Source organism: Aotus nancymaae, unplaced genomic scaffold (genome assembly GCF_030222135.1).
Source record: "Aotus nancymaae isolate 86718 unplaced genomic scaffold, 86718_ANA_hifiasm-v0.15.2.pri h1tg000012l, whole genome shotgun sequence".
NCBI classification, from domain to species: domain Eukaryota; kingdom Metazoa; phylum Chordata; class Mammalia; order Primates; family Aotidae; genus Aotus; species Aotus nancymaae.
Window position 1 is genome coordinate 47,821,604 of NW_026988423.1, and position 22,201 is coordinate 47,843,804.

The following is a 22,201-nucleotide window of genomic DNA, read 5'->3' on the forward strand; positions in this document are numbered from 1 at the left end:
ATGCCAAAAACGCCCAAAGTGGTGAGGACAGAGCGCCCGTGTCAAACTCTTTGGGATTTGCACCTCAAGCCCCTGACGCACCCCGTCCTCCGTTTTGCCCCGGAGAATTCGTTCCCGAGCAGAGGGGGACAAGAACCGAGGGGCGGGGGATGGGGCAGGCCCCGCCCTTCCCTGGCAACCCCTCACCCCGGCGTCGTGGGCCGCGCGGGGCCAAGTCCTTCCTCCCAGGGCGCTCGGCGAAGGTGGGAGGCGGGGGCCACGTCACTGTCCCCAGGCCCTGGAGAGCGCGGCTCCGCCCCTCCCGCCCCCGCCGGAGCGCTGGGCACTTAGCTAAGACACACCGGCCCCAGCCCAGGACCAGCCCAGTCGCCGCCGCCCGCCCACAGATCCACAGGCAGGTGCAGGCGCAGCTGCAGCGCGAGCGTGTGGAGCAGAGCCGTTAGCGCGCGCCGTCGGTGAGTCCGTCCCTCCGTCCGCCCATCCGTCCGTCCGTCGGTCGGGGCGCCGCAGCTCCCGCCCAGGCCCAGCGGCCCCGGCCCCTCGTCTCCCCGCACCCGGAGCCACCCCGTGGAGCGGGCTTTGCCGCGGCAGCCATGTCCATGGGCCTGGAGATCACGGGCACCGCGCTGGCCGTGCTGGGCTGGCTGGGCACCATCGTGTGCTGCGCGCTGCCCATGTGGCGCGTGACGGCCTTCATCGGCAGCAACATCATCACGTCGCAGACCATCTGGGAGGGCCTGTGGATGAACTGTGTGGTGCAGAGCACCGGCCAGATGCAGTGCAAGGTGTACGACTCGCTGCTGGCGCTGCCGCAGGACCTGCAGGCGGCCCGCGCCCTCATCGTGGTGGCCATCCTGCTGGCCGCCTTCGGGCTGCTCGTGGCGCTGGTGGGCGCCCAGTGCACCAACTGCGTGCAGGACGACACGGCCAAGGCCAAGATCACCATCGTGGCGGGCGTGCTGTTCCTGCTGGCTGCCCTGCTCACCCTCGTGCCGGTGTCCTGGTCGGCCAACACCATTATCCGGGACTTCTACAACCCCCTGGTGCCCGAGGCGCAGAAGCGCGAGATGGGCGCGGGCCTGTACGTGGGCTGGGCGGCCGCGGCGCTGCAGCTCCTGGGGGGCGCGCTGCTCTGCTGCTCGTGCCCCCCGCGCGAGAAGAAATACACGCCCACCAAGGTCGTCTACTCCGGGCCGCGCTCCTCCGGCCCAGGACCCAGCATGGGCACAGCCTACGACCGCAAGGACTACGTCTAAGGGACAGACGCAGGGAGACCTCCACACCTCCACCGCGAGCTGGACCGCGCGTCAGGCTGTCCAGCGCGCAGCTTTGCCTCGGAGGCCAGCCCACCCCCAGATGCCAGGAAGCCCCCGCGCTGGACTGGGAGGGGCCGGCTCCACGCCCCCCTTCCCCGCAGCCATCCCTTTGCGGGCCGAGGAGTCGACTTCCGGGCCCAGGGACCAACCCCATGGACTGTGAAACCTCACCCCTCTGGAGCACGGGGCTGGAGTGCCCGCCGATACCTGTCCGCCCCGTCGAGCCCCATCAGGCCGCTGCCCTCAACGCTCGCGCTGGGCAGGGACCGGCAGCTACGAAAGGGGGCACTTGATGTTTTTCAATAAAAGCCTTTTCGTTTTGCACTCGCTGGAGCCTCCTTGTTCCGAGCGCCTGCACCTCCCTGCAGAGCGCCATGCTCCGGGCGGCCTTGGCTGGATCTCGCTCTCCCGGATGGAGCTTAGAGGGGAGGTGGGGTTGCGAACTGAGCTTGGTGATCACAGGGTGGTCACTCGCCCACTCCCTGGGGATTCGGAAGACAGCCTGGGTGGCCAAAGCCAAGGCCCAATCCAGGAAGCCGGCACGCACACTTCCCGCACGCCGTGGCTGGGGGAGGGAGGGGAAGGTGGCAGAGATGTGCCCCTGGGTCTGTGCTGGGAGCGCGACCCCCGCACTTTCGGAATCTGCGGTGCGCCTAGTGAAAGAGCGCACTCAACATTCCGTACTGCCATTTCCTATGGAACAAAGAAAATAAAAAGAAAGACCTATTGTTTGGATAAAATACGACCAAATCTTCTCACCTGGGGGAGAGATGAGAAAGGGGCCCCATCTCCTTCCTGGGACTCTCAAGAGAGGGAAGTGGGAGGACTTACAAGGGGCATCTCAGAGGGGATTGAGGCTGGGGTTCAGTGGCCCACTGCTGGAGGACGAGGTGGGAGGCTTGCTTGAGCCCAGGAGTTCGAGACCAACCTGGGCTACATAGCAAGAACCCATCTCTACTAAAAAAAAAAAAAAAAAAAAAAAAAAAAAAAAATTAGCTGGGTATGATGGCACACACCTGTGGTCCCAGCTACTCGGGAGGCTGAGGCAAGAGGATGGCTTGAGCCCAGGAGACCAAGCCTACTGTGAGCTATGATTGTGTCACTGCACTCCAGCTGGGGCAACAGAGAGAGACTCTGTCTCAAAAAAACAACGCCAAAAAAAAAAAAAAAAAAGAAAATGGAGGAGTGGCTGAGGTAAACAACGTGGAGACACACTGGTATCTTGGAGGAAACAGGAGATTGAGAGGGAAAGGGGGCCTGGAGCCCAGGCGCAGGACAACTTGGTGGGGGTAAGAGATTCAAATGACTGGATGGAACAAAACGGGAGACAGGAAGGGTCAGTGAAGCCCAGGGGTCCAGCAGAGGCCAAGTCATGGACTATCTGGTGTGTGGAATTACGACTTTGAACCTTACTCTGGGTGTAGGGAGTCATGAAAGGAGAAGCACCCAGTCAGATACTTTTAATCTCTACAGCAGCCTGTTTGGAACGGGGATTCAAGGAGTAAGATAAAGGCGGGGAACCATCTGGCAGCATATGCCGCCATCTTGGAGTGAATGACGGTAGCTGGAAATTAGGCACCGGCGGGGAGTGGGGGCAGAACCTGGTGGAGGCTGCTAAGGTGGGCAGGACCCGGGAGCCATTAGGATGTGCAGGGTGAGAGAGAGGAGAAATCTAGAAAAGAAAACTGCAATCTGGGAGTTTCCATCTTAGGTCACTGATTGGACAGTGGTGCCATTTACCAAAATAGATCATGTTTCTGGGGGGAAGATGATGGGTTCCATGCTGAGTGTATAGAGTTTGGTGAGGCCGGGTGTGGTGGTTCATGCCTGTAATCCCAGCACTTTGGGAGGCCAAGGCTGGAGGGTAGCTTGAGCCTAAGAGTCTCAGACCAGCCTGGGTAACATAGTAGACCCCATCTCTACAAAAAAAAAATTTTTTTTTAATTAGCTGGGTGTGGTGGTATATGCCTGTAGTCCCAGCTACCCAGAAGGTTGAGGTGGGAGGCTTGCTTCAGTCCAGGAGATTGAGGCTGCAGTGAGTCGAGACTGCACCACTGCAATTCAGCCTGGGTGACAGAGTGAGACCTTGTCTCAAAAAATAATTAAAATAAAATAAATGTAGAGCTTGGCAAGCCTGGATAACACCCTGGCAGAGATGTCCAGGAAGTAGGGTGACATCTAGAGATCTCATAAAACCTGGAAGTCGTTAGCATACAGATGGCAACCGAAACCAGGCTAGGGGAAGCAGTCAGTCTAGAAACTCACAGAACAAAAAGATTTCAAGGAGGTGGCTGTGGGCCACGGTGTCTGAGGCTGCAGGAGTGGTCAGGCAAGATGAGGCCTGAGGAACAGCCATGGAATTCAGAGTAGCCAGGTGGTCATTGGTGGCCTTAGCGAGAGGCGTGGAAACTGAAACACTGGACAGAAAAGGGAGTGGGAGGCGAGAGTTGAAACCAGGAGCTGTGGACAACGTGTGCAAGAGATTTGCATAGAAAGGGAATTGTGGCCAGGCCCAGTGGCTCACGATTGTAACCCCAGCAGTTTGGGAGGCCGAGTTGTGGCGGGGGGATAGCTTAAGCACAGGACTTTGAGACCAGCCTGGCCAACATGGTGAAACCCCATCTCTACTAAAAATATAAAAATTAACTGAGCATGGTGGCTCGCACCTGTAGTCCTGGCACTTTGGGAGGCTGAGGCAGGTGGATTACCTAAGGTCAGAAGTTTGAGGTCAGCCTGACCAACATGGTGAAACCCCGTCTCTACAAAAAACATTCAAAATTAGCAAGTAGCCAGGTGGCCGGGTGTGGTGGCTCACGCCTGTTATCCCAGCACTTTGGGAGGCGGAGGCGGGCGGATCACCTGAGGTTGGGGTTCAAGACCAGCCTGACCAGCATGGAGAAGCCCTGTCTCTACTAAAAATAAAAAATTAGCCGGTGTGGTGGTGTGCGTCTGTACTTCCAGCTACTTGGGAGGCTGAGGCAGGAGAATTGCTTGAACCTGAGAAGCGGAGGTTTCAGTGATCAGAGACTGCTCCATTGCACTCCAGCCTGGGCAACAAAAGCAAAACTCCATCTCAAAAGAAAAGGAGAGAGAGAGGAGAGAGGGAAAAAGAGAGAGAGAGGGAGAGAGAAGAGAGTGAAAGTGAGAGAAAGGAAGGGAAAAGAAAAAACAGAGAGAAAGAAAGGGGGAGGGAGAGAAAGAGAGAAAGAAAAAGAGAAAGAAAGGGTTGGACATGGTGGTTTACGCTGTATTCCCAGCACTTTGGGAGGCCAAGGTAGGCAGATCACGAGGCCAGGAGTTTGAGACCAGCCTGGCTAATATGGGAAACTGAGTCTCTACTAAAAATACTAAAATTACCTGGGTGTGGTGGTGCATGCCTGTAATCCCAGCTACTTGGGAACTGAGGCAGAAGAATCACTTGAACCCAGGAGGCAGAGGTTGCAGTGAACCGAGATTGCACCATTGTACTCCAGCCTGAGAGGCAGAATGAGACTCTGTCAAAAAAAAAAAAAAGAAAGAAAGAAAAGAGAGGGAAAGAAGGAAGGAAGGAGATAGAGAAAGAAAGAAAGGGGGAGGGAGGAAAAGACACAAAGAAAAAAGGAAGAGAGAAAGAAAAGAAAGGAAGGAAGGAGGGAGGGAGGGAAAGAAAGAAAAAATAGAAAGAAAAAAAGAAAAGAAAGAAAGAAGGAGAAAGAGAGAGGGAGGGAAGGAGGGAATGAGGGGTTGCAGCTTCTGTGAAAGGCTGGGACTGGAAAAGGGCGGGGCTCAGCAAGGGGAAGGGCTTGGAGAGGGAAGGGGCTCCGTGAAGGGGCGGGGCCTTAGTGAGAGGGAAGGATGGAGAAGGAGGTCGGCTTAGACAGTGAGGGTGCTTAGGGATGGGAGATGAAGGGAAGAGAACCGAGGGGAGGTCTCTCTGGGCCTGTCTGGGATGGGACTTGCAGGCACAGGCTGAGGACCAGCGGTTGCCTCTGCCTCCTCCCGCAGCAGTCTCTGGCCAGGAGAGCCTGGGAGCCGCGGAGGCAGGAGCAGGGTTATTCATTGACCATCAGCTTCAAGAGGGCCGCCTGGACAGCATCCCTCCTGGCTACACTGTGAGGCCCAGGTCTCGCCTGCCTCCTTAGCCAACCCCAGCACCCCCAAGCCAGGGGGATGCGGCAGAGAAGGGAGACACACCCAGTCCCCTATAGCAGGGCTCCAGGGCCTCAGAGTCTCCCCTGGTCTCTCCCAAGCCTGGGCACCCCTGGGGCCTCCTAGGGGAGGGATGGGGAAAGGGAGGTGTCCGACTCCATCCTACAGCCTCCCACCACGTGCACACGAATCTCTGTCTGGTTTCAAGTCTGTCTCAAATTCTTTTTTTTTTTTTTTTTTTTGAGATGGAGTCTCCCTCCCGTTGTGCAGGCTGGAGTGCAGTGGCTGGATTTTGGCTCACTGCAACCTCCACCTCCTGGGTTCAAGCAATTCTGCCGCCTCTGCCTCCTGAGTAGTTAGGATTACAGGCGCCCACCACCACACCTGGCTAATTTTTGTATTTTTAGCAGAGACAGGGTTTTGCCATGTTGGCCAGGCTGATCTTGAACTCCTGACCTCAGGTGATCTGCCCGCCTCAGTCTCCCAAAGTGCTGGGATTACAGGCGTGAGCCATCGTGTCCAGCCTTCTTTTCTGATCTTTCTAGAGTCTAACACCTGAGCAGAGGTGGTAGAGCTTGTAACACACAGACCACAAGCTGAGCAGGGGCCCAGCTAAGGGGTTCGGGAAACCTGATCCTCACTCTAGGTCCAGCCTGACCACTGCTTTCCTGTGTGGCTCCAAGAAAATCCCTTCCAGGTCTGTTTCCTCATCTTTTTTTTTTTTTTTTTTGAGACAGAATCTCGCTCTGTCACCCAGGCTGGAGTGCAGTGGCATGATCTTGGCTCACTGCAGCCTCCTATTCCCAGGTCCAAGCGATTCTCCTGCCTCAGCCTTCTGAGTAGCTGGGATTACAGGTTCCTGCCACCACTCTCGGCTACTGTTTTGTATTTTTAGTAGAGATAGCGTTTCACGATGTTGGCCAGGCTGGTCTTGAACTCCTGACCTCAAGTGACCCACCTGACTTGGCCTCCCAAAATGCGGGGATTACAGGTGTAAGCCGCCATGCCCAGCCTCCCATCATTTTTTTGTTGTTGTTTTTGAGACAGGGTCTCACTCTGTTGCCCAAGCTGGAGCACAATGACATGATCATGGCTCACTGCAGCCTCTACCTCCTGGGCTCAGGCGATCCTCCCACCTCAGCCTCCCAAGTATCTGGGACCACAAGCATGCACCACCACACTAGGCTCTTTTTTTTTCAGTAGAAACAAGGTTTCGCTATGTTGTCCAGACGGGTCTTAAACTGACCTCAAGTGATCCTCCTGCCTCTGCCTCCCAAAGTGCTGGGATTATGGGCATCAGCCACCACACCCAGCAGTTTCCCCATCATTTCAACAAAGAGGCTGAAACTGGCTGACCCATGAAAGCCCCTTCAACTTGTCTTTTCCACTCCCATCTTTATCCTTACCCGCTACAGAGGAAAAATGGCCAAAACCAAACTGACCAGGTAAACAGTGCAGTTTCCTCCTTTGAACCTCAGTTGCCTCATCTAGAAAATGGGTATGATAATAGCACTGGGCTGTGTTGAGGCTTAGCCGGGCCATCCTTTGGGTTTCCATGTAGCCTACTGTCACCGTCACACCACCTACTTTGCCACTGTATATTGTTTTTTTGTTGGGTTTTGTTTTGTTTTTGAGACAGAGTCTCGCTCTGCAACCTCCACCTCCCAGGTTCAAGTGATTCTCCTGCCTCAGCCTCCCCAGTAGCTGGGAGCCACCACGTCTAGCAAATAATCTTTATTTTTAGTAGAGATGGGATTTCACTATGTTGGTCAGGCTGGTCTCAAACTCCTGGCCTCAAGCGATCTGCCCGCCTCAGCCTCCCAAAGTGTAGGGATTTCAGGTATGAGCCACCAAGCCCGGGCAATTGTTGTTTTGTTTCTTGTTAGACTTTCCTACCAGAAAGTCATCTCACAAGGTCATGGACAGCGTCTTGAACTGTTTCTCTCTGTCTGTAGCACCCAGAGAGGGCTGGCACAGGAGCCTGCTCAGAAATATCTTTGGAATGAAGACATGCCTGCCTGCACAAAAAGCACATGGCATAGTGCTATGTATACAGTAGGAGTTCAATTAATGTGAGTTTGTATTAAGATTTGGGACCGGGCAGAGTGGCTCACAGCCAGGAGCAGTGGCTTACGCCTGTAATCCCAGCTACTTGGGAGACTGAGGCAGAAGAACTTTTATAGTTATAGCTCATAACTATAAAAGGAGGGGTATCAGCCAGGTGCAGTGGCTCACACTTGTAATCCTAGCACTTTGGGAGGCAGAGGCGGGAGGATCACTTGAGGCCAGGAGTTCAAGACTAGCCTAAGCAACAAACCAACACCCTGTCTCTATTAAAAAATGCACAAATTAGCCAGGCATGGTGGTGCATGCCTGTAGTCCCAGCTACTCAGGAGGCTGAGGTGGGGGGATTGCTTGAACCCAGGAGGCGAAGGTTGCAGTGAACCGAGATCACACCACTGCACTCCAGCCTGGGCAAGAGAGCGAGACTGCATCTCAGAAAAAAAAAAAAAAAAAGATTTTGGTGTATTTGGTCAGGCAGGGGCCTGGGAACGTGAGAGTGTTGGCTGGGTCGTGAGAAAGTCCCTAGGTTTCTTCAAACTCCACAGCTCCAAAGCCTCCTGCCAGGCCCTGGGGCTGTCCCACATGTGGAGGATGGCTGAGTTGTGAGAAAGTCCCTAGGTTTCTTCAAACTCCACAGCTCCAAAGCCCCCTGCCAGGCCCTGGGGCAGTCTCACCCACCTCCCACAGAGGTGCCACAGGCTGCCCGCTCTTGCCACACCTGTTCTAGCTCTTCCTCCTGCCAGACCAAAAGCCAACTGCTTTATCAAACAAACACAGCGTTTATTGTGGCTCCCTCAAGGTCTGTGGCTGGCCTGGAAGAACAGACAGTACCTTCCTTCCCCCTCCCATGTCAGGATTGCCCGAAAGGTCACCCATGCTGAGACAAGAACACTCCGCAGAGCCAGGAGAGAGCAAGAGCATGGGCATCAGGTGCCCACTGTGGGACCTGGACCAAGTCACTTGCTGCCTCTAGCTCATAACTAGAAAAGAAGGGGTATTGGCCAGGTGCAGTGTAATCCTGGCACTTTGGGAGGCAGAGGCGGGAGGATCATTTAAGGCCAGGGGTTCAAGACGAACCTGGGTAACAAAGCAACACTGTCTCCGTAAAAAATGCAAAAATTAGCCAGGTGCGGTGGCTCACACCTATAATCCCAGCACTTCTGGAGGCTGAGGCAGGCAGATCACAAGGTCAGGAGTTTAAGACAGCCTGGCAACATGGTGAAACCCTGTCTCTACTGCAAATACAATAATTAGCCAGGCGTGGTGGCAGGTGCCTGTAATCCCAGCTACTCGGGAGGCTGAGGCAGGAAAATGGCTTGAACTCAGGAGGCGGAGGTTACAGTGAGCCAAGATAATGCCACTGCACTCCAGCCTGGGCGACAGAGCAAGACTCAGTCTCAAAAATAAAATAAAATGGCCGGGCGTGGTGGCTCACGCCTATAATTCCAGCACTTTGGGAGGCTGAGGCAGGTGGATCATGAGGTCAAGAGATTGAGACCATCCTGGTCAACATGGTGAAACCCCGTCTCTACTAAAAATACAAAAAATTAGCTGAGCATGGTGGCGTGTGCCTGTAGTCCCAGCTACTCGGGAGGCTGAGGCAGGAGAATTACCTGAACCCAGGAGGCGGAGGTTGCGGTGAGCCGAGATCGCGCCATTGCACTCCAGCCTGGGTAACAAGAGCGAAACTCCGTCTCAAAAAAATAAATAAATAAATAAAATAAAATATAATATAATTCAAGAAGGAGATGTAAAAAAATGAAAATAAATAAAAAATAAAAATAGTCCCTACACTGTCACCTTCTCTTTATGTCTGGATGTGTCCACCTCTCTCTCCACTCGCACTGCCGCGACTCCAGCCAGGATGCCAGCCTGTTTCTGTAGCAGCCTGGAGAGCGTTTCCGGTCTCCACGCTCCCTCCCTACACTCCCAACCCAGTTATGCCCCTTTCCAAGCCAGTCATCGCAGAGCAACCCTGAGTCTGACCATGTCACTCCCCTACTTAAAATCCTTCAGGCCCCCTGCCCCCACATGGCCCTCCAGATGCCACCCAGACTTCATGGCATGCCTTAGAAGCCCCTGTGGGCGCAGGCCATGTTCGCCTCTCCATTTCCACTCGTGCTCTCCAAACTGCCCCTCCACATCCCAGCCACCAAGTCTGACCCCACTCATCATCCTTTCTCTCCTCAAAAACCCTGCACTCAACCTCTGTCTCCCATGTTCAAGCGATTCTCCTGCCTCAGCCTCACGAGTAGCTGTGATTACAGGCGCACACCACCACACTTGGCTAAGTTTTCGCATTTTTAGTAGAGACGGGGTTTCACTATGTTGGCCAGACTGGTCTCGAACTCCTGACCTCATGATTCACCTACTTTGGCTTCCCAATGTGCTGGGATTACAGGCGTGAGCCACCACACCCGGCTTTTTTTTTTTTTTTTTGACACAGAGTCTGAAACAGAGTCACTCTGTCACCCAGGCTGGAGTACAGTGGCATGATCCCAGCTCACGGCAACCTCCGCCTCCCAGGTTCAAGCGATTCTCCTGTTTCAGCCTCCTGAGTAACTGGGACTATAGGCACATGCCACCGTGTCCGGCTTTTTTTTTTTTTTAGACGGGAGTTTCACTCTTGTTGCCCAGGCTGGAGTGCAATGGCGCGATCTCAGCTCACCAAAACCTCTGCCTCCTGGGATCAAGCGATTCTCTTGCCTCAGCCTCCCAAGTAGCTGAAATTACAAACATTTGCCACCATGCCCAGCTAATTTTATATTTTTGGTAGAGACAGGGTTTCTCCATGTTGGTCAGCCTGGTCTCAAACTCCCAACCTCAGGTGATCCACCCGCCTTGGCCTCCCAAAGTGCTGAGATTGCAGGCATGAGTCACTGCACCCAACCTAAATTTTTTTTTTATTATACTTTAAGTTCTGGGGTACATGTGCAGATCTTGCAGGATTGCTACATAGTTATACACATACCATGGTGGTTTGCTGTTTCCATCCTCCTGTCACCTACATTATGTATTTCTCCTAATGTTATCCCTCCCCAATCTCCCCACCCCCTCCTATCCCTCCCCAGCCCCTCACCCCACAATAGATCCCACTATATGATGTTCCCCTCCCTGTGTCATGTGTTCTCATTGTTCAACACCCATTTATGGGTGAGAATATGCAGTGTTTGGTTTTTTTGTTCTTTTGTAAGTTTGCTGAGAATGACAGTTTCCAAGATTCATCCATGTCCCTGTAAAGGACATAAACTCATTCTTTTTTACGACTGCGTAGTATTCCATGGTGTATATATGCCACATTTTCTTTATCCAGTCTATTCTTGATGGACATTTGGGTTGGCTCCAAGTCTTTGCTATTGTAAATAGTATTGCAATGAACATTCGTGTGCATGTGTCTTTATAACAGAATGATTTATAATCCTTTGGGCATATACCCAGTAATGGGATTGCTGGGCCAAATGGAATTTCTATTTCTAGATCCTTGAGGAATCGCCACGCTGTCTTCCACAATGGTTGAGCTAATTTACTGGCCTAAATTTTGTATTTTTAGTAGAGGCAGGGTTTCACCATGTTGGCCAGGCTGGTCTCAAACTCCTGACCCAAGGTGAGCTGCCTTAAAAAAAAAAAAAAAGAAGAAAAAGAAATTTAATTTAAAAAACAAAAACAAAACAAAACAAAAAAAACACTTGCTTATAGCCATTACTGGAGATAGTGAAAAATAAAAAGACAAAAAAAAAGAAACCTGCAGCACTGTTCACAATAGCAAAGGTGTGGAATCCACCTGAATGCCCATCAGTGATGGACTGGATAAAGACGCGGTGGTACATACACCATGGAGTACTGTGCAGCCATAAAAATGAATGAGATTGTGTCTTTTGTAGGAACGTGGATGGAGCTTGAGGGTATTATCCTTAGCAAACTAACACAGGAACAGAAAACCAAATAGCGTATGTTCTCACTTGTAAGTGGGATCTAAATGATGAGAACTTATGAACACAAACAGGGAGACAACAGACAGTGTCTACTTGAGGGTGAGGGTTGGGGAGGGAGAAGAGACGCAACGGGCTCTTGAACCTGGGAGGCAGAAGTTGCAGCGAGCCAAGATCACAGCACTGCACTCCAGGCCTGGGCAATAGAGCGAGACTGTGTCTCAAAAATAAACAAAACATAACAAAGAAGCAACTCCTCATCTGTTGAAGTTTGATCATGAGATTGTAGCAGTGCAGTCCACCTTCACGCTTCACTTCTAATAGTAGTTCTTTTGTTACTTCCACCACATCTGCAATTCCTTCCTCCACTGAAGTCTTTGAACCCCTCAGTTATCCATGAGGGTGTATTGGAAACCGATGCTCTGTGCTGCAAAGAAAAATCAGCACTGAGACAAAGGATCTCTCAGCAAAGCAATTTTTCCTTCCTGCACTGCAGGAAGGGTACCCTTGCTGGCCATCTTGCTATGAGAGTTCAGTGAACAAAGCAGACACATTTATCTCTTACGCATTTGGGGTCACCCTTACTGCTGTGTCTGATCTCCGTTGGCTGGAGCCAGACCTCACAATCTGAACTAAAGCCCAATTGGCTAATAACTTAAAACTTTTCTAAACAGATAAAGGGCAGAGGCTGCGAGCTGGGGCATGCCTGTAAGCATGTCCAGCACAGATATCTTGGTTAAAGTACAAGGACATGGAATATACTACATCCCTGTAGGCATGTCTCACAGCTACATAGGATAGGGCTTCACAAAGAGTTATTAGCACACGTATGATTTATTCTTTAACAAGAAGGAAACTTTGAAGAGGAACTTTTTACTTCCCACAGGGTGGAATCCACTTCTTCTAAACTCCTGCTAATGTGGATATTTTCACCTCCTACCAAGAACGCTGAATGTTCTTTTTGAAAAAAAAAAAAACAACACGGGGTTTCACCATGTTGGTCAGGCTGGTCTTGAACTCCCGACCTCAGGTGATCCGCCCACCTTGGCCTCCAAAGTGCTTGGATTACAGGCGTGAGCCACCACGCCCGGCCCTGAATGTTCTTAATGGCATCCAGAATGGTGAATTCTTTCCAGAAGGTTTTCCATTTGCCTTGCCCAGCTCCACCAGAGGAATCACTATCTATGGCAGCTATAGCCTCACAAAATGTATTTCTTGAAGAATAAGACTTAAAAGTCCAAATTACTGGCCGGGCTCAGCGGCTCATGCCTGTAATCCCAGCACTTTGGGAGGTCGAGGCAGAGGTGGATCACGAGGTCAGGAGATCAGGACCAGCCTGGCCAACATGGTGAAATCCCATCTCTACTAAAAAATACAAAAATTAGCTGGGCATGGTGGCTCGTGCCTGCAATCCCAGCTACTCCAGAGGCTGAGGCAGAATTGCTTGAACCGGGACCCGAGAGGCAGAGGTTGCAGTGAGCCAAGCATGCACCACTGCACTCCAGCCTGGGCTAGACTGGGAGACTCCATCTCAAAAAAAAAAAAAAAAATTCCAAATTACTCCACGATCCATGAACAGCAGAATGGATGTTTTATTACCAGGCATGAAAACAACATTCATCTCTTTGCAGATCTTCAACAGAGCTCTTGGGTGACCAGGTGCATTGTCAATGGGCAAGAATATTTTGAAAGGAATCTTTTTTTTTTCTGAGCGGGTGTCAACAGTGGGTTTCAAATATTCAGCAAACAACCTTGTAAACAGATGTGCCATCATCTAAGCTGCGTTTTTCCACTTCTAGAGCACAGGCAGAGTAGATTTAATGTAATTCTTTTTTTTTTTTTTTTCTTTTGAGACAGAGTCTTGCTCTGTCGCCCAGGGTGGAGTGCAGTGGCATGATCTCAGCTCACTGCAATCTCCACCTCCTGGGTTCAAGCAATTCTCCTGTCTCAGCATCTGGAGTATCTGGGATTACAGGCACCTGCCACCATGCCCAGCTATTTTTTGTATTTTTAGTAGAGACCGGGTTTCATCATATTGGTCAGGCTGGTCTCAAACTCCTGACCTCAGGTGATCCGACCACCTTGGCCTCCCAAAGTGCTGGGATTACAAGCATGAGCTACCGTGCCCAGCCAATTTAATGTAATTCTTAAGGGCCCTGGGATTTTCAGAATGGCAAGTGAGCACTGGCTTTAACTTCAGGTCACCAGGTGTTTTAGCCACTAGCAGGAGTCAGCCTGTGCTCTGAAGCTTTGAAGCCGGCACTAACTTCTCTCTAGCTATGAAAATCTTAGATAAGCCAGACACAGTGTTGGATCATGCCTATAATCCTAGTACTTTGTTTTCTTGTTTGTTTGGTTGAGATGGAGTTTCATTCTTGTTGCGCAGGCTGGAGTGCGGTAGCACAATCTTGGCTCGTTGCAACCTCTGCCTCCCGGGTTCAAGCAATTCTCCTGCCTCAGCCTCCTGACTAGCTGGGATTTCAGGCACCTGCCACCACACCCAGCAAGTTTTTGTATTTTAGTAGAGATGGGGTTTCACCATGGCCAGGTCGGTCTTGAACTCCTGATCTCAAGCGATCCACCGGCCTGGGCCTCCCAAAGTGCTGGAATTATGGGCATGAGCCACGGGTGCCAGCCAACCCTTCTGGTCTTAAAGCTTGAAACTTACATTTACTTTATCTGAGTTCCTTCTTCAGTGAATGACCTGCAGGCCTCAAAGAAAGTATCAAAGAACTGAGAAACTCACTAGATCACGGCATCGAGACCATGAATTGCCAGCCCCTCATTCATCATGATTGCTTCCTTACCCCTCCCGAGTTCCCGTTTTCCTATACACGGGTACATTTGTTCCCTGCTATATAAGACCCTAACTTTAGTCGATCAGAGAGAGAGATTTGAGACTGATCTGCCATCTCAGACACAGCACCCGATTAAAGCCTTCTTCATTGCCAATAATCGTCTTAGTTATTGGCTTTCTGTGCGGCAAGCAGCAGGGCCTAGCCTGAACACCCGGTGTTTTGGCAACAAGAATAGTGCTCGGCATTTGTTAAGCGCTCCATAACTGTTAACCGTTATAATATCTCAGCAGCATCTCCAACATAGAGAGAACTGGGGTGAAAGCGAAGATGAAATTACAGAAAATAATGTCATTGCACATCTAAGTTTGTCATTGACATTTGGTAACTGCTAGAATGTCCCAAGTGGACACTCTAGATTCTCCTTACTCACACCTTATAAAGTGGGGGGAAAAAAAACTTCCCCATCTCAGTAAATAGCACAACTACTCACCACTCACATGTTTAGTCCAGAAACCGGGGCGCTGGCCTTGGTTTCTTCCTGTCCCTCACCACCATCTTCCTCCTACCCATCCCATTCCTCATCAAACCCTGTTTCTTTGGTGATTTGGGGTTTTTTTGTTTGTTTGTTTTTTGAGACAGAGTCTTGCTCAGTCGCCCAGCCTGGAGTACAGTGTCGCGATCTCGGCTCACTGCAACCTCCACCTCCCAGGTTTTCTACTAAAAATACAAAAATTAGCTGGGCGTGGTGGTGGGCGCCTGTAGTCCCAGCTACTCAGGAGGCTGAGGCAGGAGAATCACTTGAAAGGGTTTCACCATGTTGGCCAGGATGGTCTCGATCTCTTGAACTTGTGATCTGCCTGCCTCGGCGTCCCAAAGTGCTGGGATTTCAGACATGAGCCACCAAACCCAGCCTAAATCCTGTTGATTCTAACTCCAAAATACATCCCAAATCTATCTTTCTTTCCCTACTTCCACAGCCACCTTCAAGTCAAAAGTGAACCTCGTGTCACAGCTGAATGTCTGCAATAGCTTCCTAACTGATTTTGCTGCCTCTCCTCCACTTGCCCTCTAATTTGCCTCACACCTTCTTCTAGACAGTCAAACAGTCCTTTAAAAATGTAAATCGTCTGGGCGCAGTGGCTCATGCCTATAATCCCAGCACTTTGGGAGCCTGAGGTGGGCTGACCACTTGAGATCAGCAGTTTGAGACCAGCCTGGCAACATGGAGAAACCCTATCTCTCCTGAAAATACAAAAAAATTAGCTGGGCATGTTGGCTCATGCCTGTAGTCCCAACTACTCAGGAGGCTGAGGCAGGAGAATCACTTGAACCCGGGAGGTGGAGGTCGCAGTAAACCAAGATCGCACCACTGCACTCCAGCCTGGGTGACAAGGGCAAAACTCCATCTCAAAAATAAAAATATATGTAAATCGCGGTGGTTGGCGCCTGTAGTCCCATCTAGTCTAGAGGCTGAGGAGGGAAGATCGCTTGAGCCCAGGAGTTCAAGGCCAGACTGGGCAACATAGTGGGACCCCCATCTCTAAAACAAAAATAAATATGTAAAAATTAGCCAGTGTGGTGGTACACACCTGCAGTCCCAGCTACTCAGGAAGCTAAAGCCGGAGAATTACTTCAGCCAGGAAGTTGGAGGCTGTAATGAGGTATGATTGTTTCACTGCACCTCACACTCCAGCCTGGGTGTGACAGTGCAAGACCTTGTCTCTTAAAAAAAAAAAAAAAAAAAAAAAAAAAAAGTTCGGGCACCGTGGCTCACACCTATAATCACAGTACTTTGGGAAGCCAAGGGAGGAGGATCACGAGGTCAGGAGTTCGAGACCAGCCTGACCAACAGGGAGAAACCCCATCTCTACTAAAAATACAAAATTAGCTGGGTGTGGTGCTGCATGCCTGTAATCCCAGCTAGTCAGGAGGCTGAGGCAGGAGAGTCGCTTGAACCTGGGAGGCAGAGGTTGGTTGCAGTGAGCCGAGATGTCACCACTGCACTCCAGCCAGGGTAACAGAGTGAGACTTCATCTCAAAAAAAAAAAAAAAAAAGAGGTTGGGTGCAGTGGCTTACGCCTATAAGCATTTTGGAAGGCTGAGGTGGGAGGATCGTTTGAGGTCAGAAGTTTGAGAGCAATGTGGGCAATGTGGTGAAACCCTGTCTCTACAAAAAATATAAAAATTAGTCTGGGAGTGGTGACACACACCTCTAATCCCAGCTACTAGGCAGGCTGAGGCAGGAGAACCGCTTGAACCTGGGAGGCAGAGGTTACAGTGAGCCGAGATCCTGCCACTGCACTCCAGCCTGGGCACCAGAGCAAGACCCTGTCCCAGAAAAAAAAAAAAAAATCACTTTGTTGTGGACCAGCATGGATGGCATTCTAGCAGTCACCGAATGTCAATAACGAACTTAAATGTACAATGACATTATTTTCTGTAATTCATCTTAGTGTTCATCCCTGATGTTCTATTCTGCAGAGGCAGCTGGAAACAATTTTTTTTCTTTTTTTTTTTTTTTGAAATGGAGTCTCACTCTGCTGCCCAGGCTGGAATGTAGTGATGTGATCTCGGCTCACTGCAACCTCTGCCTCTGGGGTTCAAGCAATTCTCCTGCCTCAGCCTCCCAAGTAGCTGGAATTACAGGTGCCCACCACCATGCCCAGCTAATTTTTGTATTATCAGTAGAGATGGGGTTTCAGCATGTTGGCCAGGATGTTCTCAAATTCCTGACCTCAAGTGATCCACCGTCCTCGGCCTCCCAAAGTGCTGGGATTACAGATGTGACCATCACACCCAGCCTGGAAACAAATTTAACTTCAGTCCTCCTGAGACTGGGCCACAATTCCTGGATACGAAACAGGGCCAGATTTGCTTAGAGAGGAGGGAGGTCGCAGGGAGGGACAGTTGTGCAGCATCCAGTCCTCAAACAATAAGACATCCTTCATCCTGTGTCAATGGCCCCCCCAGCCCTGCAGCTGGCACTGCGTCTGCTCTGAACTTGGGGAACAGGAGAATATTTTGCTAGCTGCTTGTGGTCCTGCCCACCTGGCAGGCCCATGAGCCATTCTTCTCTGGGGACCCTGCCAACCATGAAGCAGGTGGCAGACCTTCCTTCCATTCCTGGCCAAGATACTGTCTCTGCTGAGGCATTGCGTTCCCCTAAGGGCTTCGGCTTTTGAAACACATAAACCAGCTTTTCTACTCTTAGGTTCAGCCATATGCATCCCCTAGGGCAATGAGTCCAGGACCCAGAACACGAAAAATAGGAAAATAGACAAAAGAACAAAATAGATTAACATAGAAGCATATTTTATATTGTTAAAAGATCATGCTGGCCAGGCGTGGTGGCTCATGCCTGTAATCCCACCACTTTGGGAGGCCGAGGCAGGCGGATGACCTGAGATCGGGAGTTCGGGACCACCCTGACCAACATGGAGAAACCCCATCTCTATTAAAAATGTAAAAAATTAGCCAGGCGTGGTGGTGCATGCCTGTAATCCAAGCTACTCGGGAGGCTGAGGCAGGAGAATCACTTGAACCCACGAGGCAGAGGTGGCAGTGAGCCGAGATCACGCCATTGCACTCCAGCCTGGGCAACAAGAGCAAGACTCTGTCTCAAAAAAAAAAAAAAAAAAAAAAAATTAGCTGGGTGTGGTGGCACACACTGGTGGTCCCAGCTACTTGGGAGTCTGGGGCAAGAGAATTGCTTGAACCCAGGAGGCAGAGATTGAGCCACTGCACTCCATCCTGGCGACAGAGTGAGAGTCTGTCTCAAAAAAAAAAAAAAAAAAAAATCAACAGAACTAGGTAAAGGATCAGATTAGGGAAACAGGAGAGGAGAGAGAAGGAAAGAGGAAGCCTCAAGAACTACTCCTAGCCACGTGTGGTCGTGCACGTCTGTATTCCCAGCTACTCAGGAGCCTGAGGTGGGAGGATTGCTTGAGCCCAGGAGTTGGAGGCTGCAGGGAGCTACAATCATGCCACTATACTCCAGCTTGGGCAACAGAGCAAGATCCCATCCCTTAAATAAAAAAAAAGACTCCTAAGATTCTGCCTTGGAAGATGGGATGGCTTTGCCATTGCACATGGTGTTCCCACTTCTGCAACACCCTCTTCCACCCTAACCCTTCACCTGGCCGACTCCTACTCATGCTTCAGACCTCCATCCCATAATCACTGCCGCAGAGTCGCCTCCCTGACCCCAGCGCCAGGCCAGATTCCTGGGTTTAGGTTCTTCTTCTCTTCTGCGTATTTACACAGTGCATGATCACACACCCACTAGCATCTGTCAGGTCTGCAAACTGATCTTGGATCCCTCTAGCACCCCCGGTGTCTGGCACCTAGAAGGTGCTCCATAAACACAGGCTCCAGGTCGGACATGGTGGCTCATGCCTGTAATCCCAGTACTTTGGGAGACTGTGGCTAAACGACTGCTTGAGCCCAGGAGTTTGAGACTAGCCTGGACAACAAAGCAAAACTCTGTCTCTAGAAAAAAGATTTTTAAATTAGCGAAGCATAGGCCGGGTGCCGTGGCTCACACCTGTAATCCCAGTACTTTGGGAGGCTGAGGTGGATGGATCACCTGAGGTCAGGAGTTTGAGACCAGCCTGGCAAACATGGTGAAACCCCATCTCTACTAAAAATACAAAAATTAGCCAGGCGTGGTGGCAGGTGCCTGTAATCCCAGCTATTTGGGAGGCTGAGGCAGGAGAATTGCTTGAACCTGGGAGGTGGAGGTTGCAGTGAGCTGAGACTGCAACATTGTACTCCAGCCTGGGCGACAGAGTGAGACTCCGTTTCAAAAAAAAAAAAAATCTGTATGTGTGATGAGACTGTTCCTGGAAGACACTGGGACTTCCATAGAGTCAGGAGGCAGAAAAAAATAGGTGACAACTGGCCGGGCACGGTGACTCATGCTTATAATCTCAGCACTTTGGGAGGCCAAAGTAGGCAGATCACCTGAGGTGAGGAGTTCGAGACCAGCCTGGCCAACATGGTGAAACCCCATCTCTACTAAAAATACAAAAATTAGCCAGGCATGGTGGTGGGCACCTGTAATCCCAGCTACTCAGAAGGCTAAGGCAGGCGAATCATTTGAATCCGGGAGGTGGAGTTTGCAGTGAGCCGAGATGGCACCACTGCACTCCAGCCTGGGCGACAGAGCAAGATGCCATCTCTTTAGTCAAAAAAAAAAAAATAGTTGATAACTTTACTGAACTTCACTGTCAGCAGGACCTGTTGGAGGTTAGGGAGCAGAGGGAGGAATGACTGGAAGCAGGAGACTCTGTGGGGATGGTGGGAAGGCTTGGTGGGGAGGAGGTGCAGGTGGAGCAGGGAGGAGGTGCAGGTGGGGCAGGGAGGTGGCAGAGAGAGCTCGTGGAGACGTTCTGGACACCAGACCCCTGGCCTGATCCAGTGCTGTCCCCACCTTCTCTGGATGGCTGGGGCCTCCCTAACCTGCTCCAAAGAAAATAAATACTCGGACAAAATCCTTTGTTGTGAGGTTGATTAATTTGGTGTTTTGTTCACGGCCGGGTCTAGGAAGGTGTTTGGCACGAGAGGCTCTGGTGGACCTGGGCTTGGTGAAGCGAGGCAGGAAGGAGCCAGCGTTCTCAAAGTGTTGGGCAAGTCGCAGGGGAGGCGCACCCGGCAACATACCCGCAGAGATTACCTTTCCCACGTGGGAAAGGCTGCTGTGCGGATTAAACAAGATAATGTATATGAAAATCCCGGCTGCTTCATACATAACTCAGGTTCAAAATACGGGAGGAGAGAAGCTGACGTCGGGGTTGAGATGGGAGGAGGTTGTGACCGGAGTCACATAGGGGCCCCCTGTGGACAGCCCAATGGGAAAGCTCCAGGGGTCTTCCAGGAAGCCCCGACTGGTGCCAACACAGCTGACACTCCTGCCCCACCCGGCCGGCCAGCAGGAATTTGCCCCGTGACCTCCCCTGGCAAGCTGCTGTCACCATGGTGACCAGCCAGGAAACAAGCAGCCCGATTGTCCCTGCTCAGCGGGGCAGGTGAAACCCTGGCCACGTGACCGATACTGGGCCAGGTGTGGTTACGGGACTCCCGCCACCTCCACTCCTTAACCCATTCAGCCCCACCGCCACCTAGGCGCAGTGTCCCCGCTGCCGCAGGCCGCACCCCTTTGACCCTGGGTCCCCACAGCCTGAAGGGTGGTGACGAAATACACGGAGCACTGTGTTAGGAGTCAGTGAATGAAAGAATCCGGGCCGTGCACCGGCTGAGTGACTTGGAGCTGGGTTACTTCACCGTCCTAGCCTCTCTATCCTCATCAGCACAATAAGGACGGCACCTTCCCACTTCACAGGAAGGCTGGGAACACGGACGGGGAAGTGTAGACTCTACCTCCAAAGAGTGATCGTCCATTTCACCTCCCACCTTTACCTCTACATGTCGGGGGCTCCAGAAGGCCATCCCTCTGGCCTCCCCCAGTTTGGAGGTCTAGGCAGTCCCCAGGATGACGCCACCCCCAGATCCTTTGCCAGGTAGCAACGACCCCTCCCCTGCCCCCACCGCTTTCTCTGGAATGTTCTAGTGGAAACCTCAGACCAACTGGTTTTTCTGCTTGCCTTCACCAGCCACCTGATCAGGGCTGGGGCCCAGGACTCTGGGTAAATGTCTCAAGGCTTCTTCTGCCCCTAGACGTGGGGCTCTAGGGCCAGGCTCAGATTACTTGGTGGAGGGCGGGGTGTGTGGCAGGGAGCAGTTTGAAAGCACCTTCTGAGGCCTGGCATGGTGGTTCATGCCTGTAATACCAGCAGTTTGGGAGGTCAAAGCAGAAGGATCACCTGAGTTCAGGAGTTTGAGACCAGCCTGGCCATGAAACCTTGTCTCTACTAAAAATACAAAAATTAGCCGGGCATGGTGGCGCACACATGTAATCCCAGCTACTTGGGAGGCTAAGGCAGGAGAATTGCTTGAACCTGGGAGACGGAGTGAACCGAGACTGTGCCATTGGACTCCAGCCTGGGCAACAGAGACTCTGTCTCCAAAAAAAAACAAAACACTATCCTTCTGAATCTTCAACCCCCATGCCTTTCATCCACCAACTCTAGAAAAACACTCTCTAAGGACCCCTCCCAGACCTGGGACCAGCCCCCATCAGGGGCTCAGATGTCCTCATCACTCCCCTAATAACTGTGCGGGGAACCAAATTGATCACACCACCTGGTGTGCTTAGAGTCCCCGGTGACCTCAGCCCTCCCCAGATTAGAACAAAACACCTAGAGTCCCAGTAGGCAGGAGATAGAGCTTTACAGAGTTAGAACGCATCCTCAGCCCGGTCAACGTGGTGAAACCCCATATCTACCAAAAACAGAAAAAAATTAGCTGGGCGTGGTGGTGGGCGTCTGTACTCTCAGCTACTCGGGAGGCTGAGGCATGAGAACTGCTTGAACCTGGGAGGCAGGGGTTGCAGTGAGCCGGGTTCCAGCCTGGGCAACAGAGCCAGACCCTGTCTCAAAAATAATAATAATAAATTTAAAAAAAAGTTAGGCTGGGTGCGGTGGCTCATGCCTGTAATCCCAGCACTTTGGGAAGCCGAGGCAGGCAGATCACGAGGTCAAGAGATCGAGACCATCCTGGCCAACATGGTGAAACACCGTCTCTACTAAAAACACAAAAATTAGCTGGGCGTGGTGGCTCGTGCCTGTAGTCCCAGCTACTTGGGAGGCTGAGTCAGAGGAATCGCTTGAACCTGGGAGGTGGAAGTTGCTGTGCACAGAGATCGTGCCACTGCACTCCATCCTGGCGACAGAGCAAAACTGCATCCAAAAAAAAAAAAAATTAGGACTCATCCTGTGGATCCCGAAGGAGGTGAGGGAGGGGCCAGTGTCAGACTGGCTGGCCTAGGTGTCATCTCCGGGAGGGCCCCCAGCCACCCGCAGAACTTTCACCTAAGCATTTACCAGCACCCTGAAGCTCTCGATGAGAG

General features: G+C 51.6%; 1 protein-coding gene across 1 annotated transcript; it reads left to right on the forward strand.

Annotated features, from left to right (window-relative positions):
- The first annotated feature begins 359 nt into the window (after positions 1–359).
- Positions 360–1,640, forward strand: CLDN3 (claudin 3). Its single transcript, XM_012449058.2, has one exon. It carries the CDS (start codon positions 594–596, stop codon positions 1,254–1,256), a length of 663 nt encoding a protein of 220 aa, XP_012304481.1. The 5' UTR covers positions 360–593; the 3' UTR covers positions 1,257–1,640.
- Positions 1,641–22,201: the final 20,561 nt, after the last annotated feature.